General features: G+C 45.1%; 1 protein-coding gene across 6 annotated transcripts; it reads left to right on the top strand.

Moving 5' to 3' along the window:
- Window positions 1–1,891: 1,891 nt before the first annotated feature.
- On the top strand, window positions 1,892–21,822 carry LOC121644320 (cytochrome c oxidase assembly factor 1 homolog). 6 transcript variants are annotated; one of them, XM_041992195.1, is made up of 5 exons: window positions 1,892–1,984; window positions 8,633–8,747; window positions 12,422–12,573; window positions 20,070–20,146; window positions 20,795–21,821. In XM_041992195.1, exons 2-5 carry the CDS (start codon window positions 8,654–8,656, stop codon window positions 20,925–20,927), a joined length of 456 nt encoding a protein of 151 aa, XP_041848129.1. In that variant the 5' UTR covers window positions 1,892–1,984; window positions 8,633–8,653; the 3' UTR covers window positions 20,928–21,821. The 6 variants fall into 6 exon arrangements, 5 of the variants coding, with proteins under 5 accessions (XP_041848129.1, XP_041848127.1, XP_041848128.1 ...); XM_041992193.1 differs by having other exon boundaries at window positions 1,892–1,976; window positions 8,597–8,747; window positions 20,795–21,820; XM_041992194.1 differs by having other exon boundaries at window positions 1,984–2,056; window positions 8,597–8,747.
- Window positions 21,823–26,063: the final 4,241 nt, after the last annotated feature.

The raw sequence follows: 26,063 nt of genomic DNA on the forward strand, positions 1-26,063 counted from the left end.
AAAATGTCATGTCAGTGTATATTGACATGAATGTTATATAAGTTATTTAAGTTAGCATAGACCCACGTATAGCATTAAAAATTCCACAGTCAGGACGTCTCTGCACTTGTTGTGTTGCAAACCCAAACTAGCCTATTGGTGAAATTAACTGCATATGCCTCAAATTTAAAAGTTGCTTAAGTAAAGCTAAAAACGAAATACAGTCGTCTTCTGTGGCTAAGTAGCAACATATTAGCAAGAGGATAAATAGTGTGTAGGCTACTGTTTCATTACATACACAATTAACGTCACTCATAGAGACTTGCATACTTTTATCTTTTGAGGGTTTCTCTTCTTCTTTTCCTTCTCTTTTGTGTCACCCTTTCTGTCCGTCAAACACCCAGAGGATCATCAGGCCCCTCCTTGCTTTTCCTCTGAGACTCAACCTGCTCACAACCTCTGCAGTTGCGAGCTGATCCCCCGCCCGTCTGCCCCCTGGCTTTTCTTCTAACACACACACACAACCTGTATACATGACACACACACAACCTGTATACATGACTCTCAGCAGCAAGTTTACACGATAGTATAGGCGCCCCAGCGCCCATTAACTTGACGTGGAAATGAGCCGTATTAGTCTAGAAAACTGGCGTTTTTTTGTTTTATTTTTATTTTTATTTTATTTTTTTTTTTGAGGGCGCTCGTGCACCCCCAAATAGATTGCGCCCTGGGCGGTCACCCACCTTGCCCATAGCAAAAACCGTCCCTGGCTGTAGATGTTGTTGCGACCTAGAAATATTGGAGAAAATACATTTTATGGAAAATATTCTCGTCAAGCAGAAACATTTCTGTTACTTTTTGTCATGTATTAATTGTTCTATGCCGACTTATTGTTGTACACACAGAAATGTGGGGCAGTTGTGAGCAGCACGGTACATCACCTGCCTGCGTGCAGGCATGTCTGAGTTAACATTGACATTTTGGTTAATGACATCTACCAGTGGTTACGCCTATGGCTGTCTTCTGAAAATAAAAATGACATTTAAAAGGGCTATATGCACCGCTGGGACTGGGAGAAAGAAGTTGCTGACACAAAGATGAGGTCCTGTCTGCTGTAATTGTGCAACATTAACAATATCACGGTGTCCTCCAAGCTTCACCAGATCTCTCCAGTGAAGTACAACTTAATCCCATTTGTCTGGCCATAGCGGGCACAGTTTCCCCATAAAAAGCCACACACATTTTTACCACAAAATGTTATAACGTGATAAGTTTTGCCTTTTTTACTATAAACTATCACATAATAACGTGATAAGTTCCACCTTTTTATTATAAACTATTATAACGTGATAAGTTCCACCTTTTTATTATAAACTATTATAACGTGATAAGTTCCACCTTTTTATTATAAACTATCACTTTATAACGTGATAAGTTCCACCTTTTTATTATAAACTATCACTTTATAACGTGATAAGTTCCACCTTTTTATTATAAACTATTATAAAGTGATAAATTCCACCTTTTTATTATAAACTATCACATTATAACGTGATAAATTCCACCTTTTTATTATAAACTATCACTTTATAACGTGTTAAATGAATAAAAGAAATTCAGGGCATCTTTGTGTTGCCATGGTGACTAGTGCTTTCCTTTTCCGGTGGAGGTAAGAGGGTGTCCCATTCCCACCCAGCTTCTTTATGCCCTCCCCTCTAATTAAAGTACCCTCCACAGCTGCGAGTGTGCCTTTATTGGGAGTGATGGGTAGTCTGTAGGGGCGGTTTGGGATCGAGCCTTCGTCATAACTCTACTATCATGTGAGAAGGGAAAGAGCATACGTGTCATGACTCCTCCAGACCAGCGGGGGGCAGTAGTTCAATAAAACCTGGCATGTAACCCACATAAAAACCGAAAAGGAAGAAGAGAAAGAAACGAAGAAGAAGAAAACGTCAACACTTCACGTCGAATGTTCTGATTTCCTCCAAACGTCCAAGGTGAGGAGGTTTTCTGGGTGAAACGTTTCTCTGGATTCAGACACGAGGTTGGGCAGATTATAGGAAGGAGGGAAGGAAAAGTAAGACCGTTGTTGACTTTCTGTCCACATTTATGTCCAGAGTTTTCACTCTGATCCGGGTTTTATAACCGACCTGAGAACGAGAAGCTGTATTTCCCCCTCAGAAAGCTGTCCATGAGGAGAGATGAAGTAAGGATTAAAAACAGACCTGACTGGCTCCCGGTGTTACACCAAAATCTGTGACCCATCAGAATCACAGGAGGCAACCGTGTAGATTTTTCTATTTTCTTGTGTCACGTTTCAAGCCCCCATGTGCACGTCTGCGTGAACGAGCCCAACATTTCACATACTGTCGCTTGGCTGGAGGAGGCAGCGATTTTCGCCTCATCACGCAGGTTCCATAGAAAATGATGGAGAAGGAGCGACGTCACCTCCTGTGTGTCGAGCCCATTAGAAGACTAGCGAAGGCTTGACCTAGGTCACCCCTCTTATAGGCTGGACTCTTCTAACATAATGTGACCCTCATAAAGCCAGGATCCCAGCGGTCACCGTTTCTAATAGCCATCAGAATGTGTGACTTTACTGTACCTGCATTACAATTAACTCAGACTTAAAAATAAGTATTTTCAAGACTTTACTCTTCTTCTAAAACAGGAAAATCTACCCTGTGGTCACAGATTCTGATGGGTCATAAATTTTGGTGTAACACCGGAAACATCATCCTGATGGAGGGTTAGTTCTGATGCACTGAACTGTTTTCATAAACTTAAACCAGACCTGACTCCTTCAGGAAGTCTGAAACTTGTTAGCTTACGTTTGGTCAGGAGTTTTTTTTTCTATATTTTGGTTGTAAATGGACACAGTAAGCCAGAGAGAAGATTTTAGTTTGTTTCTGCTATTGTCCACATTATCTACTTAGTTTTATATTTCTGTTAATTTCACAGTGAATTCAATAGTCAGGTGTGCAACAAACCAAGCCCTGCAGAGTAAGGACGAATCTGTCCTGCAGAGTGAGGACGGATCAGGTTGTCTTTGTCTTGCAGAGTGAGGACGGATCAGGTTGTCTTTGTCCTGCAGAGTGAGGACGAATCAGGTTATCTTCGTCCTGCAGAGTGAGGACTGATCAGGTTGTCTTCGTCCTCGCTCCGTCCTGCAGAGTGAGGACGGATCAGGTTGTCTTTGTCTTGCAGAGTGAGGTCGGATCAGGTTGTCTTTGTCCTGCAGAGTGAGGACGGATCAGGTTGTCTTCGTCCTGCAGAGTGAGGACGGATCAGGTTGTCTTTGTCTTGCAGAGTGAGGACAGATCAGGTTGTCTTTGTCTTGCAGAGTGAGGACAGATCAGGTTATCTTTGTCCTGCAGAGTGAGGACGGATCAGGTTGTCTTCGTCCTCGCTCCGTCCTGCAGAGTGAGGACGGATCAGGTTGGCTCCGTCTTGCAGAGTGAGGACGGATCAGGTTATCTTCGTCCTGCAGAGTGAGGACGGATCAGGTTGTCTTCGTCCTCGCTCCGTCCTGCAGAGTGAGGACGGATCAGGTTGGCTCCGTCCTGCAGAGTGAGGACGGATCAGGTTGTCTTTGTCTTGCAGAGTGAGGACGGATCAGGTTGTCTTCATCCTGCAGAGTGAGGACGATTCAGGTTGGCTCTGTCCTGCAGAGTGAGGACGGATCAGGTTGTCTTTGTCTTGCAGAGTGAGGACGGATCAGGTTGTCTTAGTCCTCGCTCTGTCCTGCAGAGTGAGGATGGATCAGGTTGTCTTTGTCCTGCAGAGTGAGGACGGATCAGGTTGTCTTTGTCCTGCAGAGTGAGGACGGATCAGGTTGTCTTTGTCCTGCAGAGTGAGGACGGATCAGGTTGGCTTCGTCCTGCAGAGTGAGGACGGATCAGGTTGTCTTTGTCTTGCAGAGTGAGAACAGATCAGGTTGTCTTTGTCTTGCAGACTGAGAATGGATCAGGTTGGCTCCGTCCTGCAGCGTGAGGACGGATCAGGTTGTCTTTGTCCTGCTGAATGAGGACGGATTAGGTTGGCTCCGTCCTCGCTCCGTCCTGCAGAGTGAGGACGGATCAGGTTGGCTCCGTCTTGCAGAGTGAGGATGGATCAGGTTGTCTTTGTCCTGCAGAGTGAGGACGGATCAGGTTGGCTCCGTCCTCGCTCCGTCCTGCAGAGTGAGGACGGATCAGGTTGGCTCCGTCCTGCAGAGTGAGGACGGATCAGGTTGTCTTTGTCTTGCAGAGTGAGGACGGATCAGGTTGTCTTCATCCTGCAGAGTGAGGACGATTCAGGTTGGCTCCGTCCTGCAGAGTGAGGACGGATCAGGTTGTCTTTGTCTTGCAGAGTGAGGACGGATCAGGTTGTCTTAGTCCTCGCTCTGTCCTGCAGAGTGAGGATGGATCAGGTTGTCTTTGTCCTGCAGAGTGAGGACGGATCAGGTTGTCTTTGTCCTGCAGAGTGAGGACGGATCAGGTTGTCTTTGTCCTGCAGAGTGAGGACGGATCAGGTTGTCTTTGTCTTGCAGAGTGAGAACAGATCAGGTTGTCTTTGTCTTGCAGACTGAGAATGGATCAGGTTGGCTCCGTCCTGCAGCGTGAGGACGGATCAGGTTGTCTTTGTCCTGCTGAATGAGGACGGATTAGGTTGGCTCCGTCTTGCAGAGTGAGGATGGATCAGGTTGTCTTTGTCCTGCAGAGTGAGGACGGATCAGGTTGGCTCCGTCCTGAAGAGTGAGGACGGATCAGGTTGTCTTTTTGTCTTTGTCCTGCAGAGTGAGGACGGATCAGGTTGTCTTTGTCCTGCAGAGTGAAGACGGATCAGGTTGTCTTCGTCCTCGCTCCGTCCTGCAGAGTGAGGACTGATCAGGTTATCTTTGTCCTGCAGAGTGAGGACGGATCAGGTTGTCTTTGTCCTGCAGAGTGAGGACAGATCAGGTTGTCTTCGTCCTCGCTCCGTCCTGCAGAGTGAGGACGGATCAGGTTGACTCCGTCCTGCAGAGTGAGGACGGATCAGGTTGACTCCGTCCTGCAGAGTGAGGACGGATCAGGTTGTCTTTGTTCTGCAGAGTGAGGACGGATCAGGTTGTCTTCGTCCTCGCTCCGTCCTGCAGAGTGAGGACGGATCAGGTTGGCTCCGTCCTACAAAGTGAGGACGGATCAGGTTGTCTTTGTCTTGCAGAGTGAGGACGGATCAGGTTATCTTTGTCCTGCAGAGTGAGGACGGATCAGGTTGTCTTCGTCCTCGCTCCGTCCTGCAGAGTGAGGACGGATCAGGTTGGCTCCGTCCTGCAGAGTGAGGACGGATCAGGTTGTCTTTGTCTTGCAGAGTGAGGTCGGATCAGGTTGTCTTTGTCTTGCAGAGTGAGGACAGATCAGGTTGTCTTTGTCTTGCAGAGTGAGGACAGATCAGGTTATCTTCGTCCTGCAGAGTGAGGACGGATCAGGTTGTCTTCGTCCTCGCTCCGTCCTGCAGAGTGAGGACAGATCAGGTTGACTCCGTCCTGCAGAGTGAGGACGGATCAGGTTGTCTTTGTCTCGCAGAGTGAGGACGGATCAGGTTGTCTTTGTCCTGCAGAGTGAGGACGGATCAGGTTGTCTTCGTCCTCGCTCCGTCCTGCAGAGTGAGGACGGATCAGCTTGTCTTTGTCCTGCAGAGGGAGGACGGATCAGGTTGTCTTTGTCCTGCAGAGTGAGGACGGATCAGGTTGGCTCCGTCCTGCAGAGTGAGGACGGATCAGGTTGTCTTTGTCTTGCAGAGTGAGGACGGATCAGGTTGTCTTTGTCCTGCAGAGTGAGGACAGATCAGGTTATTTTCGTCCTGCAGAGTGAGGACGGATCAGGTTGTCTTTGTCCTGCAGAGTGAGGTCGGATCAGGTTGTCTTTGTCCTGCAGAGTGAGGACGGATCAGGTTGCCTTCGTCCTGCAGAGTGAGGACAGATCAGGTTATCTTCGTCCTGCAGAGTGAGGACGGATCAGGTTGTCCTCGTCCTCGCTCCGTCCTGCAGAGTGAGGACAGATCAGGTTTGCTCCTTCCTGCAGAGTGAGGACGGATCAGGTTGTCTTTGTCTTGCAGAGTGAGGACGGATCAGGTTGTCTTCGTCCTGCAGAGTGAGGACGGATCAGGTTGTTTTCGTCCTCGCTCCGTCCTGCAGTGTGAGGACGGATCAGCTTGTCTTTGTCCTGCAGAGTGAGGACGGATCAGGTTGTCTTTGTCCTGCAGAGTGAGGACGGATCAGGTTGTCTTTGTCCTGCAGAGTGAGGACGGATCAGGTTGTCTTTGTCTTGCAGAGTGAGGACAGATCAGGTTGTCTTCGTCTTGCAGAGTGAGGACAGATCAGGTTATCTTTGTCCTGCAGAGTGAGGACGGCTCAGGTTGTCTTCGTCCTGCAGAGTGAGGACGGATCAGGTTGTCTTTGTCTTGCAGAGTGAGGACAGATCAGGTTGTCTTCGTCTTGCAGAGTGAGGACAGATCAGGTTATCTTCGTCCTGCAGAGTGAGGACGGATCAGGTTGTCTTCGTCCTCGCTCCGTCCTGCAGAGTGAGGACGGATCAGGTTGTCTTCGTCCTCGCTCCGTCCTGCAGAGTGAGGACGGATCAGGTTGTCTTTGTCTTGCAGAGTGAGGACGGATCAGGTTATCTTCATCCTGCAGAGTGAGGACGGATCAGGTTGTCTTCGTCCTCGCTCCGTCCTGCAGAGTGAGGACGGATCAGGTTGTCTTTGTCCTGCAGAGTGAGGTCGGATCAGGTTGTCTTTGTCCTGCGGAGTGAGGACGGATCAGGTTGCCTTCGTCCTGCAGAGTGAGGACAGATCAGGTTATCTTCGTCCTGCAGAGTGAGGACGGATCAGGTTGTCCTCGTCCTCGCTCCGTCCTGCAGAGTGAGGACAGATCAGGTTTGCTCCTTCCTGCAGAGTGAGGACGGATCAGGTTGTCTTTGTCTTGCAGAGTGAGGACGGATCAGGTTGTCTTCGTCCTGCAGAGTGAGGACGGATCAGGTTGTTTTCATCCTCGCTCCGTCCTGCAGTGTGAGGACGGATCAGCTTGTCTTTGTCCTGCAGAGTGAGGACGGATCAGGTTGTCTTTGTCCTGCAGAGTGAGGACGGATCAGGTTGTCTTCGTCCTCGCTCCGTCCTGCAGAGTGAGGACGGATCAGGTTGTCTTTGTCCTGCAGAGTGAGGTCGGATCAGGTTGTCTTTGTCCTGCGGAGTGAGGACGGATCAGGTTGCCTTCGTCCTGCAGAGTGAGGACAGATCAGGTTATCTTCGTCCTGCAGAGTGAGGACGGATCAGGTTGTCCTCGTCCTCGCTCCGTCCTGCAGAGTGAGGACAGATCAGGTTTGCTCCTTCCTGCAGAGTGAGGACGGATCAGGTTGTCTTTGTCTTGCAGAGTGAGGACGGATCAGGTTGTCTTTGTCCTGCTGAATGAGGACGGATTAGGTTGGCTCCGTCCTCGCTCCGTCCTGCAGTGTGAGGACGGATCAGCTTGTCTTTGTCCTGCAGAGTGAGGACGGATCAGGTTGTCTTTGTCCTGCAGAGTGAGGACGGATCAGGTTGGCTCCGTCCTGCAGAGTGAGGACGGATCAGGTTGTCTTTGTCTTGCAGAGTGAGGACAGATCAGGTTGTCTTTGTCCTGCAGAGTGAGGACAGATCAGGTTATCTTCGTCCTGCAGAGTGAGGACGGATCAGGTTGTCTTCGTCCTGCAGAGTGAGGACGGATCAGGTTGTCTTCGTCCTGCAGAGTGAGGACGGATCAGGTTGTCTTCGTCCTGCAGAGTGAGGACAGATCAGGTTGTCTTTGTCTTGCAGAGTGAGGACAGATCAGGTTATCTTCGTCCTGCAGAGTGAGGACGGATCAGGTTGTCTTCGTCCTCGCTCCGTCCTGCAGAGTGAGGACGGATCAGGTTGTCTTTGTCCTGCAGAGTGAGGACGGATCAGGTTGTCTTTGTCTTGCAGAGTGAGGACGGATCAGGTTGTCTTCGCCCTCGCTCCGTCCTGCAGAGTGAGGACGGATCAGGTTGTCTTTGTCTTGCAGAGTGAGGACGGATCAGGTTATCTTCATCCTGCAGAGTGAGGACGGATCAGGTTGTCTTCGTCCTCGCTCCGTCCTGCAGAGTGAGGACGGATCAGGTTCGCTCCGACCTGCAGAGTGAGGACGGATCAGGTTGTCTTTGTCTTGCAGAGTGAAAACGGATCAGGTTGTCTTCGTCCTGCAGAGTGAGGACGGATCAGGTTGTCTTTGTCCTGCAGAGTGAGGACGGATCAGGTTGTCTTTGTCTTGCAGAATGAGGACGGATGAGGTTGTCTTCGTCCTGCAGAGTGAGGACGGATCAGGTTGTCTTTGTCCTGCAGGGTGAGGACGGATCAGGTTGTCTTTGTCCTGCAGAGTGAGGACGGATTTTTGCTCCATCTTCATGATCTTGTTGAACTTTCACCACATTTAGATGTGTAGAAGTTAAAAAAACAAAGAAAAAAACACGATCTTAGCCTGAGGACTCCTGGATGCAGGTCTGGGTTCAGGATCTGGGTTTAGATTTGGGTTCAGGCTGAGTTCCTGACTGAGGATTCAGACCCACACTGGTTGAGCGTTGTCATGACCAGATTTATGTTTTCCCAGTTTCCAGACCTGCAGTGTTTTTTCCTCCAACCAGAGAGTGCAGGGAGGAAGACCACCATGAGGGCTTCCACCAGTCACCTGCAGCAGCTCACCATCTTCACCACGGTGCTGACGGGCGGCGGGGTGGGAACCATGTACTACCTGCTGCAGAGTGAGTGTTGTCTCCTGAATCCACATCTTTCTTGATGTGTTCCTGTGGATCACCAGAATTTTTATCCATTTTAGTCTCCATCTTTCATCAGAAACTGGTTCAGAAGTGAGGACAGGAAACCAGACTGAACATCCGCAGACCTGATGGGGTTTATTCTGATGTTCACACTGAAAATAAGTCCAATTAAAGCCGCAAGCGGCATCCATCGGGTCCGAGCGTCCTGGACCCCGCCACCCGATGTTGCCATGACAACAGGTGGTGTAATGCGTCAAGGACCAAACAAGTATGAATACTGTCAAGTTTGGTGCAGATCCCACGTATTGTTATGGAGATATAAGCAAACCGTGTTTCATGGCGAGAAGGCATTTTTCCGTCGGTTGCCACGGTTACACGCTTTTTCCTATTACAAAGATTTGAGGAGCGTTTGGTCCCCAACCTGTCAGGAAGCTTCCCACCAAGTTTGGAGTCAGTCGCACGAATCCCCTCAGACTAGTTCGTTAAAATGGGAGTGAAATCCAAGATGGCGGGCAGTCCGTTGTCATGGCAACAGGTGTTTGATTGACTTCTTTGCTGGACTTGGGGTGTCACACGTATGATTACTGTCAAGTTAGGTGCAGATCCCACGTATTCTTATGGAGATATAAGCAAACAGTGTTTCATGGCGAGAAGGCATTTTTCCGTCGGTTGCCACGGTTACACGCTTTTTCCTATTACAAAGATTTGAGGAGCGTTTGGTCCCCAACCTGTCAGGAAGCTTCCCACCAAGTTTGGAGTCCGTCGCACGAATCCCCTCAGACTAGTTCGTTCAAATACGATGTGTGTAAAGTGCAAAAAATGGCAAAAAAATGACCGTACACGCCAAGATGGCGGGCGCCCCGTTGCCATGGCGACAGGTGTTATATTGAGTTTTTTGGTCAACACGGGGTGGTACACGTGTGTGCCGAGTTTCGTCTTCCTACGTTGAAGTAGACTTCCGGGGCCCCATTCATGTGGTGATTTTTGGTGACTGTAGGTGGCGCTGTTGAGCCAATTTTGCATTGAATAGTATGCGGACCTTATAATATCCGATTTTCGCCGGGCTTGATGTGTGTGCCAAGTTTCACAACTTTTCATGGGTGTTTAGGGGGTCAAATTTGGCGTCGAAGCGCTTAGAAGAACGAGGAGAATAATAAACATTTCAACTACAATAGGGTCTCGCCATACTTTGTATGGCTCGGACCCTAATAAGCTGGTTTGTACTGGTTCAGAATCAGCTGGATATCAGATGAAGGTAAAGTTACAGGAATTTTATTTAAACATGGTTTATTTTCTAAAACAAAACACGATGAGATTTATTTTCTTTTTGGACATGAACTGAGACAAGTTCCCTAAATAATGGAAGTTTTACAGATGATTCCCAGTTCAGAGTCCTGGTTTATTTCTGATGTCCTGCTGGTTCTCCTCAGGTACAGGTACTGTACTAAAGTAAGCCCGTGGTTGTCATGTTTATCCACTTTTATCTCGTTTCCAGTGTCAGAAATTGACTCTGAAGGTCACACACTCTAACATCAGGTTGGCCCGGCATTAGTGTTGATTCCAGCAGCATTCGCTGTGACATTGTTTTCAATAAACTTCTGCAATGTCACAAGATTTATTTCCATCCAGTGTTGCATTAAGATCTTGTGTTGATGGTGGAGAGTCTGACCACTGAGCGAAGCCTCTCCAGCACATCCTAAAGATTCTCTTTGGGGTTCGGGACTGGACCCTGTGGTGGCCAGTCCATGTGTGAAAATGTTCCACTGTGGAGCCTGTTCACGCTGTAAATAACATTTAGTGTTCTGATCAAACAAGCATACAGTCTCCTGTCCTCATAAAAACATACATTTCAATTACTGATACCTCTTCGAATGTTTTTGGCACATCAGCTGATTTTAATATGGAAAATATTGATAATTACGTATGACAGGCCCAGTATGCGGACTTAAATTGTAAGCCTTAAGATATTTAGCTGTATGTTTTTTTACTAATGACAAAATGACTTGACCAGTTATTTCGAATCTTTAGTTTCAGTTTCCATGGTCGGGTTCTGCTCATCACAGTTTAGTTTTCATTGTATTCAATGTCAAATGTTTAAATTTGGTTAAGATTTTAGGTACCTTGCACCACAAAGAAGTGAAAACCATTAAAACCATATTAATTATAATTAGCCTGGTGACATTAACCCCAGCACCTTGTGTATAATAGCGCGGGAAAAAAAAAACTTCTGCCAATGATTCAGGTGAAAAAGAACATAAACAGAGTTTTTCACACAGTTACCAGCAAATCTGAAGAAAGAGAAGAGAAGTTTTCATACAAAATGATTTGTTATTTGTTGTTCAGCACTTGGACGAGGGGTGTTGTGTTTAAATTGCTCTATAAATAAACTGGGTTGGAGAATTGCAGTGAAGACATCATCGGGCGCCTCCAGGCCAGTGTTCAGGGCGTACTGAGAATAAAAACTATTCAATATGAACAGCTTTACAGTCAGCAGCATTTGGCCAGACAGGTAATGAGTCTTTCCAGGAGCATAAAGATGCCACAGTCCTTCTCATGATTGTTGAGGAAAATCCCAGCTTTTTAAAAAAGGAGTTTGTAGATTGGTTTGTTTTACAGTTCTGTTGAATTCAATTATACTTGCTGTAAAGTTTTACCTGCATTTGCAAACGAGCTCCTTCCCACTTCCAGGATTCCAGGATGAAAGTTTTCTAAAACTGAAATAAAGCTGCATTCACAACCAAGTAGTTAAACAACAAACATTGAAGACATCTATCTACAAGCAAGTTAAAAAAAATAAATGAACAAGAACAGACACACACAGTTTCTCTGCACGTGGAGGTGCCACTGGAGGCTGGACGGCCTGGTTGGTTTGAACAGTGATATAAGCTGCAGCAGGTTGTGCATGTTTTAATTTCAGCTTTTCCATTGGACAGAACAGACAGGTGCATCTATAAAAAACAGAAGAGCTGTTGGTCATGACACATACAGGAGGGATCCAGCGCTGTGCCAGAATTCGGACATACTGTCGTCCATGGGTGTCACCCATGGGCTGGGTGTTTTAAAACCCACACTTTTCATGATGGAAAAAGTGTTTTGTTTTTTTTTCTCGTTGTTTAGGTTGTTTAGTAATGAGAAGCTGCCCATTGCACCAACTTGTTGCATCTGAAAGATAATCATCCATGCTGCAATTATCCAATAGGAGGAGGCTCCTCGCTATAATAATAATAATAATAACAATATAAATTATTATTGTTATTATTATTATCATTATTATTAGTAGTAGTAGTAGTAGTAGTAGTAGTAGTCTGGGGTGGCTACAGCTCAGGAGGAAGTCTTCTATCAAAATTGGTGGCTCGGTTACCATGACTACATGCCGTAGAAGTGTCCTTGGGCAAAACAATAAACTGCAACTTACCTCCTGATGTGTCTATCAGGTTATGAATGTCTGTAATTAATAAAAACACACACAGTATAACAATGGATGTCCTGTATGAGTGTGTGGGTGAATATGACATGTAAACCACTTCGAGTCGTCACGGAGAGTAAAAAAGCGGTGTAAAAGTACAGTCCATATACTATTTAATTCATTTTAGTCATTTATCATTATTATTGGTAATCTTATACACATTCTGTCACCTTTCTGTCTACTATCCAATCAGAGAAGTTCTCTGAGTCTGACTATCATAGGCTGGCTGTGCAGGCGCTGGAGGCTTGTCCGGTTGCCATGGAGAGTCTCGGAGCGCCGCCTTTAAAGGTCCATAATCTCCACCTGACCGACAGAAGCAACCGAATATATCAGCTGACTGCACAGGTACTGAATTTCTGACTAGATCCCTCTTTGTGGGCTGGGCTGGATTTACCTGTTTATGAAGACGGGGACGGAGGCAATGATGGGGGGGGGTGTAATGGAAAATTTATTCATATACCCTTATAGTTTGTAGGTTACACTTTGTATGTCTGTGTATTTAGATAAGAACTCCTTCTCACACCTTCCCCCCTTTTTCATCCCCTCAACAGATGTTTACAGTTTAGTGAGCTTCCTCCTTTTGCACCCTTCCCCCTTTCTTTTGACACCTTAACATTTGTTGACTGCTATGTAGAGAAAATTACAACAATGACCTCCTACTGTGATGTTATCAGCTCATGCCTGGTATATTAACCAAGCTCACTGGTATCTCCCCAGACTCACACAGACAAACTCCTTTGACTGTGGGACCCTCATTGCTGATCAGCTCTTAATAAATAATACTTTGTTCGATTCTCACTTAGTGTGTGATCTTTGATAACTAAAAATTCCACAACAATTTGGCGTTGTCGGCAGGATATCTTGAGTGACTGACCGGAGGACCAGAACCCGTGATTGCGCATCCTGAAGGATACTTCAGCCCCTTTGTCAGCCTTAACCGACAGGGGACGGTGGAGGGACTCCGTTCAGGCACCACTGATATCCAGAACGAAGTCTGCGTGTGGAGCAGCATCCAGAATCACACACGGTGAGAAGTTTTCATATTGGAGTCTCATTTACCAGTCCTTCTCTCACTATCTTATGAAAATAGGGTAGGAATCCCACTATCTTGTGAAGACAAGATAGGTTTTCACTATTCTGCGAAAGCAGGGTAGGTCACTATTCTACTGCGGTAGGGTAGGTTAAGTCCGGTGGTGGAAGTAAGAGGCTTTTTAGTAATTTTTGTGCCTGAGTGTGGACTACTCGAAGTGAGAAAAATCCAACTTGGAGACGTCCTAGTTGCATAAGGGAACACAGCTGGTAAGGAGAGGGAGGGTGAATGGGACTCCCCAATGTGTAACAAAGAAAAAAAAAAAAAAATAAATAAAAGGGCCAAACAATAATATTTAAGGATATATATAAGTAATAAAATAAATATATGAAAATGTCAAATAGGTGCACCTTATAAAATAACTAAAGAAGAAATAAATATATTACATAAAATAAGTGTATTGCTGAAGCATAAAAGGGAAGAATAATGATACCAAATAATAAGAAGATAACGAAAGAGTTAAAGTGTTAAAGTGTGTGGTTGGATATTTCCCTCACATTCCGAAGTAGCAGACAGAGGACACGCTGCCGGTAATAATGAAGCTCTGTCTAACAGTTTAAGTAGGATTGAGAAATCTCATGAAGAAATAAAATGGGTACTTTTTACAGTAAAAACTAAATTAGAAGGAGATGCTAAAATTACGTCTGGAAAAGATCCAGATAATGAAAAATGATCTGATCAGGCTGAGGAAATGTTTTGCTCTGCTCCAGAATACTTAATACATACAAGGACACCTTCGGGTTGTAAAAGCTGGTTGTTTGAAAAAACATAGTTTTTGAGTCTCAGCTGGCTTGTATTTGCATTTATAAAATATTTTTATAAGACTTTCAGTCCTTTCTTCCAGACACCTTCATCACAATGCTTTAATTTTATTGTGTTCTTTCTACTTAATTTGTGTGTTCTTTAAACCTTGTCAAACATAAACAATTTTTACCTTAAAGGAAATTAGATACACACACTGAAGATTTATTTTTAACTTTGTCAAATCTCTGAGAGAAAACACCTGCAACTTTCCTCAGACACATGCATAATCTTTGTAGGATAAATATTGACCCTATTTTCTTTTTCTTCTTTTCCTCCTTCCTCCGTCTCCGTCGGAGACACCCTCTACTGAAGCTCACAGGCTGCATACCTGACCCGACTCAGTTCTTCCGCCTGGATAAAAGTCAGCAGAGACCCACCGATATATATATATATGTATATATATATCTAAAATTTCTATCACCACCATGTCCTACGAACTGATACGGATGCCCATATCTACCAACACCACCTGATGCTCTACAAGATTCAAGAGAAGAAACAAAGACATCTGATATCCAACAATATCCTAGTTTCAAAGAGACTGAAACCAGATGTTTGATGGACGGGTAAACATCTGTTTTTGGATGGTAGGACACCATCCTCCACAACGCTCCTGATCATGCGTTTTGTTCAGAGAACAAGAAGACTAAACTGGGACAAGAAACTGACTGTGAGCTCTGTAGTCCAGCTCCGAGGTGGCGTGGCCGCTGGACTTTGAGGGGCGAACCGAGAGGTGGGTGCTGAAGACCCGAGGTTGGAAAACCATCCGGTTCTACTGACCAGAGAGAGAACATCCACATGGTGAAAAAGGGTCATTGGCCATAAAATCAAAAGGCGGTTTGCCGTCTGACTGATCCACGGCAGAGCTGACTCGGGGATGGAAGCAGTCATGTGACCAGTTAAAACAATGATGGTGAGACTGTTCTGATTTCTTACCACAAATAATTAATGATTTCATTCAAAATCTTTATTGAAGTTAAGCAGATCTACATCGTTTATGGAAAGAAAGTGTTAAAGAGTAAACAGAAGAAGCTTCACGTCTAGACATTTCACACACAAAAGACTAGTTCACAGCTGGAACTAGAGACACCTTTACATACACAAATACACGCACGCTCACTGCAACGAAGTACTTGCTTGCTACTGACATCACATAACATGAAATGATGAGCTACTAACCCTGTCTTGTTTGGTTTCACAATTTAGAAAGAACAGAACATGTTTAGTGAGCTGGTGGCAACAACCTTTCCTCAGTTATCCAACACTGATCGGCTCATTGTTTTATAAAAGAAAGAAATGAGTAAAACGGGATAAAAATAATGTTTTGTTTATTTTATCCCTTCAGATGCATTCTAATTGTTACTCAGTGACACATGAAGTTATATTTTCTCTACATTACCCTTCTAACCGTTGACCCAGGATCAGATAAGATGGTATCTCTCTCATTACTACAGCTGAAGTAGTGAGAGTGAGTAAAACCTTCCTGCCAGAGGTGGAAATGCCAACATACTGATCCTTATGTACATTTCTGTAATACTGAATGGCAGTTTCCCTGCTTGGTTCTCTGTGGTGATGCAAACTGCAAGTCCCCTGATTTCCTGAAAACCTTAAGTGTGTGCGTGATTTGCACCAAAACCGTTCATGTGTCTCTGGGTCCTGATTATTTTAAATTTTTATCTTTCACAAATGGCTTAGGTTAGGGTTTTAGTACTCTTGGTACTGTATCTATAATCTATATTAAACAAGAATTGAATCTGAAACAGTTTTAAAGATACAAACTGAAAACATAATAGATTTATTTTTCAGTCAAGCAAACTAAAAATCTGAAATCTGTCTGAAAACAGATGAATCAATAAATAAATTGCTTAGAGGAAATTTCCTAAGACCTAAAGAAAATGCTGATGTATAAATTAAATTGCGTTAAAGGAGCTCCTCTATTAACTGTCATCAGATGTAACTGTATGCAAATTACTTTTAGTAGAACAAAGAAAACCTTAAACACTAAAACAACAAATGTTGAGGCAGATAAAATTACTTTCAGGTCATTGTTAGCTCTGCATTAAAACAGGAAAATGCACTATAAGATGACCATTGAGATACCAGAAGAAAAATTAAAACTTGTTTCATATTGGTCTGATATCCATGGATATTTTAAACTGATTCTCTTATACAAATAATAATAATGAAAAAAGGGTTTTGTAAAAGACTAAAAGAGGAAAGCGCTGCTCGAGCAAATTTGGCTGATGATGGACACATCATTAAAAGAATTTTAATTGGGTTTACGTCCATATCATCTTGGAGTTGAAAGCATTAATAATAAAAATCTCCAAAACAATTAATGTTTTCCAAACAATTTCAAAATGAACTTTAAGGATCCTCATGAATGCAGGAAAATTGACCTGCTCTGATTTGGCCTTTCTGCGCAGAACAACTGACGTGACTTTGACAAAGTTTCTGACTCTGACCTGACGACAAACCACTGATGGACTGATATTGAATGAACTTTTCTTCCAGCAGGTTCTTATCAGGATTGTTTCCACAGAAGAATGATTGCTGTTTTATAACGCTGTTAATTCTGCTGCCATTAACAGCTACACACATTTATTGTCATGAAAAGCAGGACTGATAATCTGTTTACAGGAGGAGGAGACATCTACTCTACATCTCTTTTTGTAAAATATGTGTATGTGCATTTTAAAATAAAAAATGACTTTGACCCTCATGACATTTTGGGATAAACCTTTACAGGTGGAGTGGAATATATCACCATGTACACATGTGCTTATGCTGATGAGGATTGTTTTTACAGGGGGATGCCGGAACAGGCAACTTCAGGATTCAAGCATACAAGAATTTTAATGTTTTGTGTACAATTTCACTCTTATCTAGGATAATGTGACATATTTACACAGATGGGATGTATATCAGTTTTTGATAAATTGACTATTCCACCATGCACCCCTGGTTCTGCAGGTATTGTGCGCGCTACTGATGGACAACCCTGCCTTTCTTATCATTCTTCCTTGTCATTTCTTCCAATGGTTTGCTAGGTTGACACATGGGGTGGACCATGTGACAAAAGGGAGGTGGTATTCTCAATAACATCTCTGATTCCTTTTGAACAGAAAGTTCTTTCACAGATACACAGTGTGAGTAAGGAAGGCCTGCCACACCAGCATCAGATCTGCTCCACTCCTTGGTTCCGGGAGACTGGATCTTGGTCCGGGAGGCGAGAAGAAAGCACTGGCGTTTTGAAAGGTGGCTGGGTCCATTCCAGGTCCTGTTGGTCACTCATACAGCAGTGAAGGTCGCTGAAAGGCCCACGTGGATTCACACATCCCACTGTAGGAGGTTCCAAGGTACACCAACCCGAGCTCCAGCTGACCTCTCAACCACAGGGCAGAATAATCCCTGAGGTCAGCCCCGTGCGAGATAGTCCATTCTCCACGTGACAACATGAAGTACACCCAGGCTGCCATGAGGGGATGGTCGTGCGTCATCCTCTTCATCCTTGTCGCCTTCCTCCTCTGATGCCTGGATCCAACCGGGCCTCGCCCAACACAACGCGCCCTAGCTTCGTCCCAACCCGCCAGATGACTGCAGGGGACAGAAGCACCCTCCTTGAGGAAGCACCACCGAGACGACCACACTCTTCAGCATCATGACAACACTGAATTTTCCAGCAATACAAACTCCACATGTGTTTCATCCAGAACTGTTTTTTTTAGCGAAACGGGACAGATGCACTATTCTTTTTAGGACACTCTAGTTTGTCAGCGTATTATTCCAGTCTCATGTATATCCTCACCTTCCCCCAAACACTCTGACTCGTTCACCTTAAATTCTTGTGATTATTCCCTGGCTGTTCTCTTTCTACAGAGTGGGGCTTAAGAGTTGTTGTGTTTAAACATTGCGGCCTTTTCCTGACCCTTTTTATCACGCCCATCTGTTAAATGCGGTATCTTCTCTCCACAGATGAAAGGATTTATGATGGCTTTGCCCTGGTGGGGGGTTGGAGAACTGGTTTGGGCTGTGGAAGATCTATCAATCTCTTTGGAAAATTTAACCTCTTTAGTGGATTCTGGCTTTAGTTTGCTGCAAAAGGAAGTTTAGGCTTTGAAAAAATGTCTCTATAAAACAGGATGGCTCTTGACTTTATTAGCTACACAAAGTGACACTTGTACTCTGATTGGAGATCAGTGTTGTGCCTTTGTCCCTGATACATCTGTTAACTTGTCTGTGATCCATGATGCCCTTACTGATCTCTGGGACTGGCTTACTAGTGGTTCTTGTATTTCTCCATATGGTGGTTTGAAGTTCTTTGAGTAAATTTTCTCTTTATGTGTGATTAATATGTTGCATTTTAATCAAAGGGGTGGATTGTAATGGAAAATTTATTCATATACCCTTATAGTTTGTAGGTTACACTTTGTATGTCTGTGTATTTAGATAAGAACTCCTTCTCACACCTTCCCCCCTTTTTCATCCCCTCAACAGATGTTTACAGTTTAGTGAGCTTCCTCCTTTTGCACCCTTCCCCCTTTCTTTTGACACCTTAACATTTGTTGACTGCTATGTAGAGAAAATTACAACAATGACCTCCTACTGTGATGTTATCAGCTCATGCCTGGTATATTAACCAAGCTCACTGGTATCTCCCCAGACTCACACAGACAAACTCCTTTGACTGTGGGACCCTCATTGCTGATCAGCTCTTAATAAATAATACTTTGTTCGATTCTCACTTAGTGTGTGATCTTTGATAACTAAAAATTCCACAACAGGGGATTAAGGTGATGATAAAAGTGGATGTTATGGTGATAATGTCAAGGATGGAGGAGGGAATGAAAGAGGGAATAGAGGCGGTGATGGATGTTCAGAGTGTAACTATTCTTTGGCCGACCAATGCTCTGGCTGAATGTAGCTGTTAAGTTTATTACTGTTCCAGTTTTCTTATGCATCTTTTTGACGTTTATGCTACTGTGACTGACATTCATGGCACTATAACCAAGGTTTAGGCATGACTATGACTCAGCAGTTTAAGGAGACAAGGCAGAAGGCACACCTTCTGCCTGTGGGCAGAAGGTGTTGCTTCATAAATGATGTTTATAGCACTACTTTAGATCAGGAACCCTTGCTGCTTGTACCTTGCCAGTTGCTCCTTTATGTGTTAGGCTGATTTTATGTGACTTTATGTTCAGGATAAACATAGCAGCTATGTTTGTTCCATCTAGTTTGACATCTGTATTTTCATGACGCTAATACTCAGTACCTTTATCGTCAGGGAAGCAACTGTTCTCTAACAGCGGGGATTAATGTGATCATGAAGGCGGTGATGGAGGCAGTGATGGATGCAATGACAGGTAATGATGGAGGCAGGGATGAAGGTGATGATGGAAGCGGGGATGGTGGTGATGATGAAGGTGGGGTTTAAGATGATGAAAAAGGCGGGGATGAAGGTGTAGATAAAGGTGATGATGGAGGCCAGGATGTAGGAGGGGTTGGAAGCGAAGATCAAAGATGGGGACTAATGTGATCGTGAAGAGGCGGTGATGAAGGTGATGACGGAGGCAGTGACGTATGCACTAATGAAGGAAGGAATGAAGGTAAGGAAGACAGCAGGAATAAGGGCGTAGATGAAGGTGATGATGGAATTGGGGACGAAGGCTGGGTTGGAGGCAATGATGGTGGTTAGGATGAAAGCGGGGATGAAGATGATGATGAAGGTAGGGTTTAAGGTGATTAAGAAGGCAGGTGAAGGTGAGGATGATGGCAGAGATTAGGGCAATGATGGGGGTGAGGATTAAGGTGATGATGAAGGCGATGAAGAAGGTGATGGAGGTGGGTTTAAGGTGACGAAGAAGGTGGGGATAAATGAATCTTTTTCTGGACAGTAACAGACAGATTTCTTTAAAACAAGGAGTTCAGAACTGTTTCTGTGTTGCAGATAAAGATTCCTGTCACAGGGTCTAAAACTGGAGGTTACCTGTATACTTCTTCATTTAGAGAACCAGAAGCCCTCAGGTGAGTCCTCTGCAGCTGACGGGGAGAAATTAAATAAACGCTTTCCTAAAGTTCCCCTCTGTGGAATGAAGATTCTGGATGGGTGCATATTTTCATTTTTCATCGTGACATAACGAAATGAGACAAGTCCATGTGAGACTAACAGGAGCTGTCAGTCCTTATTACAGCAGGTCCAGGTGTCAGTCCTGGACATATGTTCCCTTGACTCTTCATTCACTTCAGTTCAATTAAAAGTAAAGAGAGCAGAGCGGAGCCCAGCAGCTTCGATCTATAGCAGCAGAAGTAAGGATAAGGGGCACCAAGCCAAACCTACTACAAGATTTATCATAAGTGATGCTGGAGGTGGGGATGGAGCCGGTGTTGAAGGCGATGATGTAGATGTGGATGAAGGTGGGGACGGAAGCTATGATGGAGGCAGGGAGTAAGGTTCTGTCTCCCATTCTACTTGTAGAACCTCTAGGAACCATCAGTAAATCTGCAGTCCCAGAGTGACGTGCTCTGTTGGAAACTCTGAGATCTTTAAGATCCAGTGGAGCTTGGTCACTAAGCCAATGAAGAGAAGATAAAATAAAACCATTAAGAGGAACAGAGTTCTGGTTCTGTAGACCTCCTTCAGTGTGTTGGCTGAGCTGTTCTCTCTCCCTGCAGGTGGCGTCTGAAACAGGCGGTGCTTCAGCTGAAGGATGGAAAAACCATTGACCTGCTGAATAACTCACCATCCACATCCCAGAACCAGGCAGCAGAGCACACTCAGGATCTGGATGTGGACCGCTGGTACTGAGCAGGTCCAAGAACCCGAACCATAGAGGAAGATGTCTGGGTGAAAGCAGCTGGACATGGTGGGATGGATATTTACCAAATTCAGGACTGGAACTGGAGCAGAGAGCAGCAGATGTAGCTGGACTTTATAGTCCTCAGAAATGTTCAGGTTCTGTTTAGGAATGTTCTGTTCAGGTTTTGCACCATGATCTTCTGTAAAAGCTGTCCATGAAACACGTCAAACACTCGGTCAAAATAACAATAACTGGAAGCACACAGAGAGTGCAGACCTTTGGCAATCCATAGGGTCACTCATCTGAGGAAAAACCCCAAAAGGCCCAACAACCCATGCAGTACTCCCTATATTTTTTTTTTAATTTAAATTTTTATTGAGTTTTTAAGTAGAAACATTGTTAAAACAAATAAACATAAATAAAGTTTGGTCTGTTGGTATCAGGGGGGTATTCCATTAAGGTTGGATTAAGGGAAAGCTGGGCTTATCTTGATAAGTCTGGCCCATTTAAGCCAGACTTCCTTCCATCAATGTGGCTTATGTGAATGCCTGCTGAGTAATCATGGTAACATGTACACCAGAACTAGGCTGCTCAGGGGCAGGCTAACCTTCAAGCTTAGCTTAGCTGTGTCTCAAAAGACACCCAAAAGAAAGTTCCACCTGGTAGAATGCTGCGCTCCCGCCGCTCATTCTGGTATAAAAGTAAAAGAAAATAAAAAGAAAGCACTTGTTATCACATCACTACTTTGTCTTGAATAATTAATAAATCTGTCAGTGCCAATGTAACTAAAGAAACGCAACTATACACATACTGAACATGTTATTAAATTAAAAAGAACATTGTATTCATTAAAACTAGTTATACCATGGTCTGGGTGAATACTCAATTCTGATTGGCTGGAGGGTGTCCATTAAAAAGTGATAATAGACACATATGAAAGAAGTTCCAGTCAAATAGACTTATTGTAAATTATTGCGCTGACTAAATGCTAGTTGGTATCCGTGGCAACAGAAACTCAGACGCCGGGCTGCAGACTCGCCAGATCATGTCTGTGATTGCACATCGCTGTGAAAGCAGCTGCAGGCTTATTGGGCTCCGTCAGTCCAGGAGAGACGAGAATGGAGCAACATTTTGTCGTCCTGCAACGTCCCAACCAGCAGCGGTCAGAGTCCACAAACGTTAAAGCTCCGTCCTTCAAACGCCACTATGGACATGCCAGTATCTTTATGAAATGTGACGATCAACGGCAATGTTACATTTAATTTTAAATAGGTCGTCGCCTGTCTTTCTGTCTTGATTACCTTACTTACATACTTGATACAAAATGAATGGTGGATAACTTTATAAAAACGATTTAGGATAAACTTATTTGATACACATTTAATGACCAGAGTGAATGGTGGATAATATTTCTTGCAATAAAAACGATTTAGGAAACTGTCTGTGGACTTTGACTGTTTGAAACAAAATATTGCATCATCCTCTGGACTCACACAAGCTGTAAGAGCTGCACCCGCCCTCTGAAATGTGTGTGTCACGTAACATAACTGCAGGCCGACCGCACTGCTGCCAACTCCTCAGTAAGAAAAGTAGCTATTGGTTGTCCTGACAGTCACTGGAAGTCGCTAAATGATGTCCTCATCTACTTTGTATAATCAGCCTAGTACATGTAGTTGTAATGGATGCTGCCTAGAGAGGAATGTCATGGGAAAGGCAAAAACTGATGAAAAGACAACCTAAAAATGTTTAGAACAGCCAAATAAAATTCTGTCTTTGTCTTTTAGATCAGTTTTTTTAAGTGCAGTTTGTTTATTAATTAGGGCTCTGCAACATGCCACAACAGTTTTAACCTTTTAATTATTTTTGTCCACATTTTTCATTAATAGACATTACTCTGCCGGTAAGCCAGTGCAGGATCCTCCAGCAGCAGCTTATACATTTTATTTTCAGCCTGGTCACGTGGTCAGGTGATCATCTCCTGCCCTGAATGCAGCTGAGAGCTGCTGCTGCAGCGTGAAGACCTGGTAAAGACCAAGCCTCATGAGTGCTTTTGGACGCGAGATGGGGTCTGTGGAGCACCCGCTCCTCATTGGGAAGCGTAAACTATGTTCAGTCACATCAGTCTCCAAAAGTCTCCAATAATAACAGAAAAAGTCACTAGATTTGTCACTAGTCGCTTTTGTTTTTTTAAAGAAATCTCTAGAGGGGTCTGAAATCTCGCTAAATACAGTGATAAAGTCACTAAGTTGGCAGAAGTGGCCGACCGACATTGGTTGAGTTCAGAAGGCTCTGGTTGATTGATGAAGCACTGCACTCAGCGCTAATTTTTCACATATTAAACTTGAGCTGGGGGGCATGGTTGTGAAAACATAATGACATAAGACTGTGGTTCAGACTGTCATTAAAAAGAAGGTGCAGAGCATATTGATGAGCATATGTCATAGCCAGATGGTTCCCACAAACTGTGGTCCGAAATCCCAATATAAGTCAGTATAGAAAAAGTGAAAATATCATGTTCTCAATAAAAACAAACAAAAAAAAAAACAGTTAACAAATAATGTTGAATCAATTAAAGGTGTTGATAAAAAGTTTGAGATTATTTGTCTTAAATGAAAAAATGTGGTATTCATGTCCATTTCCTACACCTGTGTTAGATGTTCATATGACCTCCAAAAAAGTTACAGAGTCTGACGTTCAGACGTTAAACTGCATATTGATGTCCAAGTGGGGTCATAGTCAGAAGTCAAAATAGAAGATCTGTTTTTCACATCGAGTAGACATCCAGAATTGGTTATGAACCGATGGACACAATATAGATGTTATCTGCACATCCATCAGACGTCCATCCGAGGAACTGAAGTCAAAAAACAATCAGCTGAATTCCCTGATGGAAGTAGCCCACCAGCAGTCGATTCACATAGTGTTGCTGAAAGCGGCTCTCCAGGACACCATGACTTGGGACCCTGCTACTTCGCCCCGGCCTTCTTCTAGCACCACGCCGAAACACCTGCCATCTTGGTCTGAAGTCATCTGTTGCCTTAAGAAAGACTCCAGCAGTGCTTGCCTGGTTTTATCCAACTGTTTCCAGGTTTGGTTTGACGCTCCGCTGCCCGGCTGACTCTGTGTATGGAAATGCTAAAATTTGCAGGGTGAGGACCGTCACCCTCATGGTACTTTATGGCTCCCAAGTTCTCCCTGTGTTTACCTTTCAGGTGTCTCACCCGAGCACCAACCTACTTGGTTTTGACCTGTTTTGTGCCCGTTGGCACCACCATTCTGACCGTTACCACACCTTGGCAGCACCGTTGGCCGTCACTCTTTGCCGGACTGGGCTGTTTCCAACCGCTGCACCGGCTGCCCCTCGCCCTACGTAACAATGTAACGGCGGAGTTACATAAACTGTTGGACTCCGGCAACATCGAACGAGTCGACACCTCACGCTGGATATCCAATCTGGTGGTGGCAAAAAAAAAAAAATCAGGCAGCCTGCGTACCTGTGTTGACCTCAGACAGGTGAACAGGGCAGTTATACCAGACAGATACCTGCTGCCCACCATGGAGGAGTTGTCAGCAAAGTTCCATGGGTCAACAGTCTTCTCCAAGCTCGACCTATGCCAGGGCTATCTGCAAGTTCCGTTACACCCGGACAGCCACAACCTCACTGCCTTCGTGACCCACATGGGGGTCTTTCGTTACACCTGCATGCATTTTGGTCTAAACTCGGCCCCCAGCTGGTTTCAAAAGATCATAACTACCATCTTTGCGGGCATCCCAGGTGTGGTTGTGTACTTGGATGACATTGTGGTGCACGGCGCATTGACCTTCCTGCATTACGACCGCCTTTCCAGGTTGCTCGATGTGCTCGCCCACCATAATCTTAACGGTGAGAAGTGCGTTTTTGCAGCATTTGCGTGCCCTTCTCAGACAGGATGCCCCCTGGTCTTGGACCCCTGCATGCTCTGCTGCAGTCCGCCAACTCAAATTGCAGCTCACCTCCCCCCCAGTGCGCACCCATTTCGACATACTGAGTCAAACGTTTGTGACCTGCGACACCGCTAACACTGTGGTCAGTGCTGTTCTCTCCCAACTTCAACAGGATACCAAGCACCCGGTGGCATTCGCGTCAACCGAACAGAAGTACTCGGTTGGGGAGAGGGAAGCCCTGGCGTGTGTCTGGGCATGTGAGAGATAGCACATGTACCTGTACAGGTGCCACTTCACGTTATGGACAGATCACCAAGCCCTCACAGCCCTGCTGGCCACAACTGGATCAGGTCACAGGCCCCTGCACCTTTATCGGTGGTCCGAGAGACTGCAGGTGTATAACTTTACCACACAGTTCACACCCGGCAGGGAGAATGTGGTAGTGGACCTGCTCTCCAGAGCCACAATCAACCCCACACAGGATGCTGTTCTGGACCCCTTATGGCCAGAGCTGATCCTCATGCTGCACACGTCCCTTCAGACGGCCATTTCCCTGCAAGAACTCACATCCAAGTCGACATCTGCGCCATGGGTGCCGGATCCTCCAGAGCTAGAACCTGATCTGCCAGCTAGACCTCTCCACCCAGGACACCGTCCTGCACGGACCTGCTGCAGGCCTTCTTACACTGTATTGGTTTGGATTTGTGAAAGGGAGGGTAGATGCGGTGTACGGTTGTGCACAGTACTGGAGTGGGATGGGACAGAAAGACCTCCACCCTAATATAACCCCTCACTCACACCCTGCCCTGCGCTGTACCCATAAGCACTCACTATCACATAGTCACATCACACTTAACCCACTCACCATGCTCTGTGGGAGACGTCCCAGGCAAACCAGAACCCCAATTCAGGTCTCCACCCCCAGCCACCACCCATCACCTGCCACCTAGATGCGGCCTGTCTAGGCATCCCCCAGAACCAGCAGCCCCCCCATCAGTGCAGCCAGGGCAACCACCTCCCCCTGTCTGCCACCGGTGGTGCCCGAGGGACCAAGGGTGTGCGAGGTTCCCATTGCCCTCACCCTACTCGCTACTGTTTGTGGTGTGTGTGTTGTTTGCAAGTAAATCTGAGGGGCAGTGACCACACTGTGCTGGGAGCGGACCATAATAATTAATTAATAGAATTCTATTCTATTCTATTCTATTATTAGCAGCCCTGCC

This window comes from Melanotaenia boesemani, chromosome 8, assembly GCF_017639745.1.
Source record: "Melanotaenia boesemani isolate fMelBoe1 chromosome 8, fMelBoe1.pri, whole genome shotgun sequence".
In the NCBI taxonomy this organism is placed as follows: domain Eukaryota; kingdom Metazoa; phylum Chordata; class Actinopteri; order Atheriniformes; family Melanotaeniidae; genus Melanotaenia; species Melanotaenia boesemani.

Bases quoted from the DNA above. Each gene is read 5' to 3' on its own strand.
- LOC121644320 (XM_041992191.1), top strand. From the start codon at position 8,573: ATGACCAGATTTATGTTTTCCCAGTTTCCAGACCTGCAGTGTTTTTTC. The intron at 12,574-20,069 runs GTACTGAATTTC...TCTGTGTTGCAG, and splicing joins TATATCAGCTGACTGCACAG to ATAAAGATTCCTGTCACAGG. The intron at 20,147-20,794 runs GTGAGTCCTCTG...CTCTCCCTGCAG, and splicing joins AGAGAACCAGAAGCCCTCAG to GTGGCGTCTGAAACAGGCGG.